Below are 14,195 nucleotides of genomic sequence, written 5' to 3' on the forward strand. Positions count from 1 at the left end.
TCATTATATGAAGTCCGTGCAAGTCACGGCGAAGTCGCGGTGCACGCGACTTCACAGGTCGCCCCCGAAGTCATGACGCTTCAGTGTGAATGCGGTCTAAATGTTTTGGAGTATCCCATAACACCCCAAACCCTGTTCTGATGCAAGTTCTACAAGCAAATAAACTTTAAAGAAAAAACATCCGCTAGACTGTTTAATGGGCAGTGAATGAACTGTTGCTGTGTGCCTGGCTGCCTCTGCACTGTTTTTTGAAAGAACAGTTAAACTAGGTGGGGGTAGAACTACATGTGCTAAAAGGTGTCCCTCTTTATCATTTCAAAAACTTGGGAAGTATGTAAGAGGGGATTAGTACCCCTTTATAGAGAACATTGCCCCTGGGTGTACACTATGGGTTTAAAATTCTCTTTCCATTATAAAGGTTAGATCCGGGTGAAGGAGGTGAGAAGGTTGATGGGAAACAGGAACCTGCTGTGAGCTATCATGTACATGTACAGACCATCTTTGGAATATGCAATTCTGGGGTAGGCCTGGAGTAGGGATGAAGGAAGACTCCATTTCAGGGAAAACCCTGAAAAACCAAAACAAGAGATGGTTGGCACCTGCTTACTGGTATGCTATATGTAATAAATAAAGCAAGGCATACCTGTAAAAAAAAACATCACTTTTCTTACTGCAGTGCAGGCGAAGGCCGTGCTGATCCTATTAGATCTGAAATAGATGCTGAAATTTGCAGGGAAAGCTACAAATATGCGAGTGTTGATTATTTAATTATGCCCTGAACCCAGATTTCTGTAGATTTTGACAGGCAGTGTCAAGGTCTTACCTTGCCCTCCTGTTGGCAGCCATCTTGGATATCTGCAGACTGCTGCCTTTCAAACTCTGATTGCATCATCACCTGCCTGCTGCTTGAGTGTTGCATAGTGATGATGCTGCACACCTGACTATATCAATCACCTGATGGGTTGCAGTCCTTGCCCTTGCGTTTGTGCTCCAAGGTGCATCACTGCTAGCAGTCTTCTGTTCTTCTTGTTCCTCTATGTACGACCAGGCTTGGCTGATGACTCTCCTGGCCCTCAACCCCACATCGGCAGACGACCCGGCATCGGCAGACTACCTGCTTCTGGACTTGACCCTAGCTTGGATGATACCTGCTTCTGGGCTTGACCCGGCTTGGATGACTACCCGCTTCTGGACTTGACCCCAGCGTGTTCCTGATCTTGCCTCTCACTCTTGCTGTGCATTTATTGTTGTTTGCTCCAACAAACGGCTTTATTTTACCTGCATCTCGATGTGGTCTGGTTTCCTGGAACCCTGACAGGCAGGCAATAAACCTGTGTCTTCAACGCACCTAAAAATGCCGGGATTTGAGACTGACAACCCAAACTGCCCAGGTCCAAGTAGCCCTCAAAATAGAGTATATGCTTAAAAAACATTATCGAGAGTACTATTGGGTATGGAATGTAAGACATCTCTACTTTCAGACTATATATGATTCTGAGATTTATTTTTATAACTTTTAAATTTAAAAATGTGAATTTTACTGTGTGATGAAAACTGGGTCAGCCAGCAAGGGTGGAGCAAAAAGCAACAACGTGACAGCAAACAATATATAGTACAAGCAGGTGTGATGGAACGTGTGACCTCTCTGTGTTACCAGTAAAAAATGTATTCTCCTCCAAGGTGTGCACTTAAAGCAATATATAGATTTATTTTCCAGAAACTTGGACAAAGAGGTATATATTCAACTGAGTAAAATTGCTTGATCACTTCTGGAGGTTTGATTTGGCCAACTGGACCAAGAGGCAAAAGGATATATGTAGACTAGCTAAACTTCAGGAAGCCAGTTCCCACTGCAACAATGATGTAAGTGTTGAAGGGGAGGTGTAGTCTTTAGGACCTATGTCGATGAGCTTTTGTTTGCTTCCAATTTTACATTCCTATTCAAGTCTATAGGAATGCAAAACGTGCTTAAAGCAATTCAAAATCAGGTCATTTGTCATCAGGCTTTATTTGTTAAACATTCATGATTTCTGAATGTCCTCATGAGTGTCTCAAACTTATTTCATACTAATGCCATCACCACAAGCCCAAAGACTGCCGACACAGGCACTTAAGCAGACCTACTGGTTGGCCACATTTCCTGAAACATCATCGTTCTGCACCAAGTGGTTAATGCCTTGGTATTGGTCACATAACACATAGTCATGGAAGCATTGTTCTTCAAGACAAGTAAGGATTACTCAGGTTATCTTCTTATACAGTAATAGGAGCTCTTTTGGGGTACCAAGCATTACAACTAAACCTGGCAGGGAGAAAAACTGCGGGACCATGGAGAAGGGTAAGTCTTACTCTGGGTTGGATCATCCCCTAGAACACAGATCTCCAAACTGTGGACCTCCAGCTGTTGTAGAACTGCACATCCCATGAGGCATTGTAAAACTTTGCCATTCAAAGACATAACTAGGAATGATGGGAATTGTAGTTCCTGAACAACTGGAGGGCCATAGTTTGGAGACCCCTGCCCTAAAAGATCGCTTCTCAACATTTGACCTTTAAACTTTTGTTTAATCTCAGGACACCCCAGTCTAAAATGGGGTCCCCTTCACATCAGAGTTCCCCCATCACATCAGAAGCCCCCTTTTCAGACTCAGACTCCTCAGTTTCTTTCAAATCAGAATCCCCAGTCCCCCCCCTCTTTCACATCCTTCCTCCCCTATTCGCATAAGAGTCCCCCCCCCCCTTTCAAATTGGAGTCCTTGGTCCCCTCCTTTCACATCAGAGTCCTCAGCCCCCTGCCCTATCACAACAAAATCCTGCCCCCCACCCCCCTTCACATCAGAATCTTCAGCTTTTCCCCTTCACATCAGAATCCTAAATCTCCCTCTTTCTCATAGGAGTTCTACCTTCTGATCTTCACTTCAGTCCAGATGTGGCAGCATGGCAACGACAGGCAGAGCAGGTCAAGAAGAAGAAGGACTTCAGTCTGCTTCTGAATGCTGGGGCTGCCTTAAATGCCACCTGATCTGGATTGGTGTCATGAATTTTCATGGTGCTGGCAGACAGCTTGCCTGTGCCATGGAGATGAATGACACTGTGTAAAAATACCAGGGCAGTGCAGCACCCCTGTCAGACTTAGACGGTACCTCAGGGTGCAACAGCAACCCCCCCATTGAAAAATGCTGCCCCAGAAAAAGAAGAAAAAAAGAACTGCCCAGATTTTCTGGGGGAGAAACAAGCAAGGTCTATTTTTCTACTGTTGTCTTTTTTCAGTTGTATTGGGAATATAAATTTACAGGTCCACTTTAAAGATAACAATAGCTGACAGATTAGCTACCGGGAAAGTGAGGTGCCATTTACAAATGTGCTACCACAGGTCATATCTATGCATTCACGGATGCAGATAAAGAACAGTCACATGATATCTCGGCATACTTACCAAGTAAACATGAGGCAGATAAGGGTGCATATGAGGATGAAGACTTGATTAAACATGGCAGAGTGAGTCCTCTGGATGGCACGGTGCAGGTCATTCTGGCAGAGAAAGAAGATATGTAAATGATGGGCAGTATGAATAAGGCAGCACAATGTATATAATCTTCTGCTTTCACTCTACATGTCAGCCCGGCATTTGAAAAGGGCAAGCGGCGGCGAACGTAATCACTAAACTGCTTGAAGCGTCAACACAACTGGCGCCCACCTCTTCTTTTATAGAAACTGTGTAAACATTTGAGAAATACACAGTGCAACATACTGTTTCTAATATTTGAAGCAGAACCTCAGGCAAATACTACCATCCTCCAGGCAATTATGTGTCCATTCAAACATCATTTTGTTATATTTTTAACTAATATATACTAAATACAGTATAACCTCCTAACAACTCCACCTAGTTCCTTCTGTATCTCAATGACATGGCCCTGAACCTACCTAAGAAGTCCCTACTCATACATTTAATTAAAGTGGAACTAAACTTTCCTATCCTTTACAGTAGGGGTAGGCTACCTTTCAGCGTTGGGATCTATCTAGATAACATGAAGGCAAGCAGAGTGGAGGGTACTAGGCGGCACTCTTTAAAAAAACAAAAAACCATCAAGTTTGCAATTAAAAGAAGGAATGAAGAACACATAGTGTGTCACAGTAGTGTCCTTTGCCCCCTCCTTCCCATCACCCTCCACAGTAGTGTCCTCTGCCCCTCTGCCGCCCCCCACTGTAGTGTCCTCTGCCCACCATAGCAATGTTCTCTGACTCTGCCCCCTTCCCCCACAGTGGTGTTCTGTACCCCCCAACACAGTGTCTGCTGCCCCCCTTCACATCACCCCCTCCCACTGTAGTGTTCTCTGCCCCCCTCCCCCCTTAGTAGTGTCCTATATGCCCCCAAAGCAGTGTTCTCTGCTCCCTTTCACATCACCCCCCTAGTAGTGTCCTGTACCCCCCAAAAACAGTGTCCTCTGCCCCCTTCACACCCCTTCCCCCCACTATAGTGTCCTCTACCCCCATAGCACCTTCTGCCCCCTGAAACTAGTGACTTCTGTCTCTCCCCCCCCCCCCCCCAAAGTAGTGTCCTCTGTCCATTTCTAATCATGGTTGCTAGGACCAACTATCAACCAATCACCAAGGCAGTTCCCGCTCCTATCCTCCATCCAGCACCATGCTGCCTCCTGCCCTGCAGTTAATGTGAGAGTGTCGGAGGCTGGGGAGAGGCAGAGCCATGATCACAATCCACCTGTCGGCTCCCCGCGGTCGGCTGGTTGATCCCGATCGACAGTTTGCTGTCCCCCGCTTTACAGCTAAGCTACAGTACATCCTAGCTTCTATTTGACCTGGAGTTGCTATGGTAATACACATGTGATCAGTTATGCCACCAGTCATGTGATGGCTTGATAGTTTTGTTGAGAGCACAAGCAACTGACAGTTATCATTTATGGCATGTCTTCAATGTAACTGTTATGGGAAACAGCTGAATGAATGCATTTAGTTCTGCTTTGATTTTACTAGAACAATAATTCCAAAATTCTGGAAATAATCATACACCCCTACTGTACAAGACTGATGTAAGGAATTATATACTATCAGTGACATAGAAGACTTTACCACTTTATGCAAAATTATTGTTGTGTTCCTCAAACTATTCCTGAACCATTTTGTGCATAAAGTGCAGCAATGCACATTATCCTGCTAAAATAAGTCACTGCCATCAGGAAATATTGTTTGTATGTGGGGTGTGTTTGTAGGGTGTAATTGGTCAACAACAATGCTTAGGTAGGTGGTAGGTGTCAAGTAATAACCACATGAATGGAAGGACCCAAGGTTTTCCAGCAGAACATTGCCCAAAGCATGGCACTGCCTCCGCTGGCTTGCCTTCCCATAGTTCATCCTAATGCCATATTTTCCCCAGGAAAACACATATGCACACGCAACCGACCATCCAAAGACAACGCGATTCATCAGACCAGGTCACCTTCTTCCATTGCTCCTGTGGTCCAGTTCTAATGCTCATGTGCCCATTGTATGTGCTTTTGGCTGTGGACACAGGTCTGCATGGGCACCGTGACTGGTCTTCAGCTATGCAAACCCCATACACAACAAACTGCAATGCACTGTGTGCTCTGACACCTTTCAAATGGAACCAGCATTAAACGTATCAGCAGTTTGAGCTACAGGAGCTCAACTATTGGATTGGACTACAAGGGCCTGCCTTTGCTCCCCGCATGCACCAATGAGCCTTAGCTGCCCAAGACCTTGCTGGATGCATACATGTAGACTGGAAGTAAATAAAAGAGGCTGAATGAGACCAGCAGTACTGAGATGCAAAACCGATACAAAAAAGTAACAACAATATTTTATTTAAAAATATAGATCAATGGCAGTTTATGATACACAGTTTTTCAGCAAACTAAATATCATTCAGTTAGGGTTTATAAAAACTTTAAGTAGCAGTAAATGTTGTGACAGAGAGTGAAGGAAGGTAGACACCACCCTTGGTTTTTAATTATTTGATAGCTTTGATAATCAATTTACTAAACCTAAGTTCCAAGTGTAGTCCCTGAATTCACTAAAGCTGCAATTAATATTCAGAGTAAATACTGTTGTAGAAAAATGTTAGAATCTTCAGGCATGCTACAGGAGATGATCTGAGGCTTCACGCATGTTACAGAAGTGGTTAGAGACTGGGGGCAATCTACAGGAGATTATCTGAGGCTTCACACGTGTTACAGAAATGGTTGGAAACTGGAGGCATGTTAAAGGAGATGATCTAAGGCTTTACATGTTATAGAAGTTATTGGGGACTGGGGGCATGCTACAGGAGATGGTCTGAGATTGCAAATATTAGAGAAGTAGTTGGAGATTGGGGGTATGCAACAGCAGATAGTCTGAGACTGCAGATGTGTTGCAGACATGGTTGGAGACTGGGGGCATGCTACAGGAGATGGTCTTAGACTGCACATATGTTACAGGAATGGTTGGAGACTACATGCTACAGAAGATGGTCTGAGACTTCACTGCACACATCTTACAGAAATGGTTGGAGACTGGGGGCATGCTACAGGAGATGGTCTTAGACTGCACACATGTTACAGGAATGGTTGGAGACTAGAGGCATGCTACAGAAGATGGTCTGAGACTTCACTGCACACATCTTACAGAAATGGTTGGAGACTGGGGGCATGCTACAGGAGATGGTCTGAGATTGCAAATATTAGAGAAGTAGTTGGAGATTGGGGGTATGCAACAGCAGATGGTCTGAGACTGCAGATGTGTTGCAGACATGGTTGGAGACTGGGGGCATGCTACAGGAGATGTTCTTAGACTGCACACATGTTACAGGAATGGTTGGAGACTAGAGGCATGCTACAGAAGATGGTCTGAGACTTCACTGCACACATCTTACAGAAATGGTTGTAGACTGGGGGCATGCTACAGGAGATGATCTGACATTGCTCACATTACAGAAGTAGTTGGAGATTGGGCGTATGCAACAGCAGATGGTCTGAGACTGCAGACGTGTTGCAGAAATTGTTGGAGACTGAGCGCATGCTACAGGAGATGGTTTGAGACTGAAGAAATGTTACTGGAATGGTTGGAGACTGGGGGCATGCTACAAAAAATGATCAGAGACTACACACACGTTACAGAAACAGTTGGACAATGGAGGCATGCTACAGGAGATGGCCTTAGACTGCACATATGTTACAAAAATGGTTGGAGACTGGGGGCATGCTACAGAAGATGGTCTGAGACTGCACATATGTTACAGAAATGTTTGGAGGTTGGGGGCATGCTACGGGAGATGATCTGAGGCAGCACATATGTTACAGAGATGGTTGGAGACTAGGGGCATGCTACAGGAGATTATCTGAGAGTGCACATGTTACAGAAGTGGTTGGGGATTGGGGGCATGCTACAGGAGATGATCTGAGACTGCAGATGTTACAGAAGTGGTTGAGACTGTAGGCTACAGTAGATGATCTGAGACTGCACACATGTTACAGAAGTGTTTGAAGACTGGGGGGATGGTACAGAGCCCGTCCAGCTCTGGCATGAGAAATGGTCAGATCAGAACCCGAAACGTAGCTACTGTATTTTACCAAGATGATTCCACTATTACATTTTTGTGGAGTAATGAGCAATAATTAGAAGAGCCTTCTGCAGATCTTACTTAATACAAACATCATAGCCCCTGGATCAGGGCATGGCACCGATATAAACTGTATATATATAGTGTGGTCTTCTTTTAATACCCGAGAGCAAGTCAGAGACTGAGGACATTGGACTGTTAGAGATCATTGCTGATTTGATCTTTACTAATCGTTACTCCCCATTTTTGCACCTCGAAACCCCTTTAAAAATTACGAATGCCAAATTTGATATTTCCCTCTGCAAGATCGTAAAGGTCAGACAAAAACTCATGAAAAGAGAAAAGGGCAAAGACAGCACAGAAATGGTAAGAAAGTGTAATAGAAATACACCAAGCCATTAAAAGTTCAATTCCAGCTTACGGTTAAAAAAAAACAGTACTACCTACAATACTCACCCTGTCTCTGAAGCTGTACCCTGTACACTCCTGGTGCCTGACCTTGCGCCCTTTTGCACTGTTTGTGCAGCCCTCGGGGCCCTGCAGACACTAATCAGTGTTTCCATATTGTCCTGTTATAGCAATGTTTTTTAGCAGTCTTATGTAATATGTCTCCAGCCTATGACTGCTCCCTAAAGCATGTATCCAGTCTCTAACAACTTCTTTATCATGTCTCTGAAAGTCTCCTGCAGCTTGTCCACAGTCTCTGACCATCTCTTGTACCATGTCCGCAGTTTCTGACTATCACCTGTGCCTTGTCCACAGTCTCTACTATCTTCTGTTCCATACCGCTAGTCTCTGAACATCTCTTGCAGTATGTCCGCAATCTCTGACTAATTTCTGTACCATTTCTGTAGTCTCTGATTATCTTCTGTACCATGTTCTCAATCTCTGAACATCTCTTGCAATATGTCCACAGTCTTTGACTGTCTTTTATACCGTTTCCACAGTCTCTGACAATCTCTTGTACCATGCCCGTAGTCTTTGACTATATCCTGTTGTATGCAGAGATGTATAGTAACTAAGTAGAACTACTTCACTACTGTACTTAAGTACCGAAAGGCGGTATCTGTACTTTCCTAGAGTAGAATTTTTTTCTCCTACTTCCACTTTTACTTCACTACATTTTTTCGATGATTTCAATACTTCTACTCCAATATTTTTTTTTTGTGCTGCATAGTTACTCGTTACAATTATAAAAATTACCACTGCCAGAACAGTAGATGGCAGGTTTCATGAAGCTCAAAACATGTGTATTATCAGCGCATACGGAAATAAATGCTACTGTATGTATAAATAAAAGCTGCATTTGAAATAATAAAAAACAATATGATGTTCAAACTTTTGACTTCTTTCTTTAATAACTACATAACACAGTACTTGTACTTTTACTTTCAGTACTTGAGTAGCAATTTTTTTTTCCAAAACTACCGGTACTTTTACTTTCAGTACTTGAGTAGCAAAATTTTTTAAAAAAACTACTTGCAATACTTAAGTACAAAGAATGTTGAATACTTTAGTACTTCTACTCGAGTCACTTTTTGATTGAGCACTTCCACTTCTACTCAAGTCACTTTTTGATCGAGCACTTGTACTTTTACTCAAGTATGTGTTTCGAGTACTTTATATAACTCTGGTTGTATGTCTGCTGTCTATGACAATAAATATTCACCGATTTTTATGTGCAAACCTTTGGGTGTTTCTGTGGGCACATTTGAGGCCTCCCTTTTAAAGAAAGCTGACTGCCAATACTGTACACCCACCATTTTTTTTCTGGGATGAATGATGCCCAGTTTCATTTAACCCTCTTTGTATGAACACAGGCGTTTTAGATATGCTCCCTTGCAACTGCTTCATCAAACCACCCTGAGCTTCTGAAAAGCGAGTGAGGGGGCCAGTTAAGAGTTTCAAACCTGAAGTTGGGCTGTTTACTAGAAGCACAGAAGCCGGTTTGTAAGCTGAACTACAGTATGACCAAAGCTGATGCACTACAAAGTGGTGTCCAAAGTCATACCATAGTTAAATTGTCACATTTGTAGAAAAATTGATTGTCATCACTAAAACATTCTTGCCATCATTGAGTCAACTAATTTTATTTTAAGTAAAGCCCCGTACACACGATCAGATTATCGAACGATCTGTCGTCCGTTTTTTGTGGCATGCTAGTCTGATGTGGAAAGTGTAGAGGTTATTTTCATACGAATTTTCCCGTATGACAAAATTCTACTTCAGAAGTGATGTCATGTGTTGGATTGCTTTCTATGTGTTCTTTCATCTCTGAGCATGCTTAGTCTTGCTCATAAGATTTTTCCCTGTCAAAATCTGTACTAATGAGACGAAAACCGAACGTGTGTTGACGAAGGACAAAAATTTTAATGCCTGCACATCAGGATTTTGTCGGCCGAAAAGTCGGAGTCGGCTGTCGAAAGCACCGAAAATCGGCAGATCGGTCGTCGGACGAAATTTCCCTTCCGAATTTCTTATCGTGTGTACGGGCCTTAAATCAAGACCAAGGAACCAAAGCAATGGGACTTTACATATGCCTCCAAAAACAAATCCAACTCAGTTAAAAAATATATCATCCAACTTTATTTATTCATATATTAAAAATAATTGTGACACATACAAGTTGCAATTTTTTAAATATATGAATTAATAAAATTGGATGATATTTCTATTACTGAGTTGGGTTTACTATTGGAGGCAAATGTAAAGTCCAATTGCTTTGTGTCCTTGGTTTTCATTTACACAAATAGGGATGATGCGTCCTCTGGCAAGATTATATATAATATGAAGGCCACCACATGTGTGTTTATTTCGTTTAATTTTAAGGCTGGCCATACATTATTCAACATTCTTGTACAATTTTCCTTTAGATTTATCAAAAAACATATAATGAGGTCAAACCTAATGAACACTTTCAATTTGTATCCAGTTAGGCAGGCCATTGCACTACAAACAATGAGGAAATATAGCGCAGTGATATCAAGAGACCCAGGGGCGTATGTTAATTCAAAATAGACAAAAAAGTCTATGAAGTCCTTAAAAAGTCCAAAGTCTATTAAGTACATGCACTTCAGGCAGCTTGTTCTAAAAAGTAGAAGCAGAACTCCATGCTGTGCAAACAATAAAAAAGAAAACAAACAAGTGCAGTGTCTAAGTCTAAGTGTAGTAGTAGGTAAAACCATAGGATTTTATTGCGCTTACATAAGCAACTCAAAGGATGACTGTACAAGTAAAGCTCATCTATCCTCCGCTCTCTGGGCATCCGGGTTGTGTAACTCTCACTACAAATGGATGGAAGGAGGAAATGGCATACGTGCACTCCTAAAAGGGTGTCCCCTGCAGAGAACTATGGCCTATGGGTACAGGACGGGACACTAACGTGACGTCACCAGTGATGCAGCTTGCATGTGGCTACACATCTAAGGCTCCAGTTCTCTGCAGGAGACACCCTTTTAGGGACGACAGTACAGAGTTTTCTCCCTCCATCCATTCTAGCAGGAGTTACACAGCCCGGAGGCCCGGAGAGCGGATCATAGATGAGCTTTAATTGTATAGTCATCCTATGAATTGCTTATGTAAGCACAATAAAATCCTGTGGTTTTACCTACTACTGCACATAGATGGTGCTTGTTTGTTTCCTTTTTTATTCATTGCACTACATGTACTATGTTTTCAAAAGTATTGGTACGTCTGCCTTTACACGCATATGAACGTTAATGGCATCCCAGTCTTAGTCTGTAGGGTTTAATATTGAGTTGGCCCACCCTTTGCAGCTATAACAGCTTCAACTCTTCTGGGAAGGCTGTCCACAAGGTTTAGTGTCTAATAGTTTAGTTTAGTCTATAGAAATGTTTGACCATTCTTCCAGAAGGGCATTTGTGAGGTCGGGCACTGATGTTGGACGAGAAAGTCTGGCTTGCAGTCAGGTTGAGATCAGGACTCAACCCGACTGCAGGTCAGGCAAGTTCCAGGCAAGTTCCTCCACCCCAAACCTGCTCATCCGTGTCTTTATGGACCTTGCTTTGTGCACTGGTCCAAATCATTTGGTGGAGGGGGAAAATGGTGTGGGGTTGTTTTTCAGGGATTGGCCCCTTAGTTCCAGTGAAGGGAACTCTTAAGACGTCAGCATACCAAGACATTTTGGACAATTTTATGCTCCCAACTTTCTCGGAACAGTTTGGGGATGGCCCCTTCCTGTTCCAACATGACTGCGCACCAGTGCACAAAGCAAGGTCTATAAAGACATGGATAAGCAAGTTTGGGATGGAGGAACTTGAATGGCCTGCAGAGAGTCCTGACCTCAACCTGATAGAACACCTTCTCGTCCAACATTATTTCCTGACCTCATAAATGTGCCTGCGGAAGTATGGTCAAACATTCCCATAGACACACTCCTAAACCTTGTGGACAGCCTTCCCAGAAGAGTTGAAGCTGTTATAGCTGCAAAGAGTGGGCCAACTCAATTTTGAACCCTACGGACTAAGACTGGGATGCCATTAAAGTTTATGTGTGTGTAAGGGTGGGTTCACACTGTTGCAAATTGGATGCGGTTTCTCCGCATCCAATTCGCATGACAGGAGACTGTGCTCGGCTCTCAATGGAGCCGGGTTCACATAACTTTGTGTCGGCTGTGGAAGTCCTGTGCGTCTTCTGGTCAGTTTCAAGTCTGAATTTAGTCGAAAATTTGGTTCTGAAACAGTGCACGGGGACGCACCGGACCCCCTGCTGGGAGCCGCTCCGAATTAAGTGTGAAGACAGGTGTCCCAATACTTTTGACAGTATAGTGTAGTTGAAGGTAAATCTAAAAGAAATTGTACAAAAATTGTATAAAGTATGGCTTGCTTTAACCACTTACGGACGGCCCGTCGCAGTTTTACGCCGGTACCTTGACATTAAATATAGCTGCCATAACCCCAGTATTTTTTTAAACCGCGGACGGTCCGCTTTAAAGCGGAGTTCCGGGCACAGATGTCATTTTTTAATAAACATACCCCGGGACAGTCAGGGCTAGCACATTCCACAATGGCTAGCCTGTGATCTGTCCCGGTTCGCACTTACCTTTTAGAAGAAATACTTACTTATAAAATTTCTTCCACAGCGTTTCCATCTCTCTTGTGGGCAGCTGAAGCCGGCGCGGTCCTCTTCTGTGTCTTCTTCCGCGTCTTCTTGTCCCAGAATGCGCCTGCACCGGCCCCTCTCGTCACTTCCGGTGCAGCGCCGCATTCCTAAACAGCTTCTGGGCATGCCCAGAAGCTGTTTAGCAGGGGAATGCGGCGTCGCCCGGAAGTGACGAGCAGGGCCGGTGCCATCGCATTGATTCCTGGGAGCGATGACGCTCAGCTCCCAGGAATCATAGCGACACAGGAAGTGACGGGGTGAGCCGCGGCTCTGAGGGAGGAAGTACTCTGAGGTGAGTATTTACGATCTTCAATTAAAAGGTGAGTAAACAAAAAAAAAAAATAACTATCCAGTTCCTTTTCAGTTGATCTCGAACTAGCGGAGGGGCACAAAAAAAATATATCGTTTTTGTGCCAGGAACACCGCTTTAACATAAGGGTGGTCCCAGCGGTGGATTCACCGCAGGATTACCCTCCCCCTCCATCCGCTTCCTGGTCATTTTCCCTGCTTAGCGGATCCGCCAGTAGCGGGGAAAACAATCCAATCTGCTGTCCCCTCAGGCAGGAAGTCGAGTGAGGGCAAGATGGCCCCCACTCGACTCTATGGCCTTGGAGGACCGGAGCAACGTCATACGTTGCTTCTTAGCAACAGATTTAAAAAGCCCATTTTTTTCATCATGAAAAAAAATTACCTTTTTTTTTTGCTTTTTTAGTGTAGATGTGAGATGTGAGGTATTTTTAACCGCAGATCTCACATTAAAGAGGTCCTGTCATGCTTATTTGTGTTACAAGGGATGTTTACATTCTTTGTAATAGGAATAAAAGTGATAAAGAACATTTTTTTTTTTAGAAAAAAACTGTGTAAAAATAAAAGATTAAATAAATAGGAAAAAAATATATGAAAGCGCCCAGTCCCCGTTAACTCGCGCGCAGAAGCGAATCCATATGTAAGTTGCGACCACATATGTAAACGGTATTCAAACCACACACGTGAGGTATCGCCGCGATCATTAGAGCGAGAGCAATAATTTGAGCTCTAGACCTCTTCTGTAACTCTAAGCTGGTAACCTGTAAAAAATGTTTTAAAGTGTTGCCTATGGGAATTTTGAAAGTACCAATGTTTGTCGCCATTCCACAAGCATGCGCAATTTTGAAGCATGACATGTTGGGTATCTATTTACTCGGCATAACATTATCTCTCTCATTATAGAAAAAAATTGTCAAAGTCCTTGTGACGAAACTCGTCTGGGCGTATGCTCACCGCTAGTCCGTGGTTTTACATCGGAGGCTGTGTATATGCTGAGAGCGGGCGGAGAGCTAAAGTTGGGCAGTGTACTGGCGGTACGTATACACTCATTTGTTTGGATGCAATGTAAGCAGATTTAAAACGGGGGGGGGGGTGGATGTATGTTTTATCGATCTATAAATGAAAAAAAAAACGATATCACACTATCCGTGCCCCACTTCTGTTTTTTCCTATTGGTTGTCTGGATCACATG

At 43.4% G+C, this 14,195-nt stretch overlaps 1 protein-coding gene across 2 annotated transcripts in view; it reads right to left on the reverse strand.

Moving 5' to 3' along the window:
- The window catches only part of LOC309553391 (potassium channel subfamily T member 2-like), a 422,810-nt gene that overhangs the window by 129,826 nt on the left and 278,789 nt on the right, over positions 1-14,195 (reverse strand). For both annotated transcript variants that reach the window (XM_082254566.1, XM_082254567.1), the window contains exon 9: positions 3,437-3,531. In XM_082254566.1, coding sequence (XP_082110692.1) covers positions 3,437-3,531 — 95 coding nt within the window. The remainder of the gene's footprint in view (positions 1-3,436; positions 3,532-14,195) is intronic.

Source organism: Pelophylax lessonae, assembly GCF_965119305.1.
Source record: "Pelophylax lessonae genome assembly, chromosome: 4".
Taxonomy (NCBI): domain Eukaryota; kingdom Metazoa; phylum Chordata; class Amphibia; order Anura; family Ranidae; genus Pelophylax; species Pelophylax lessonae.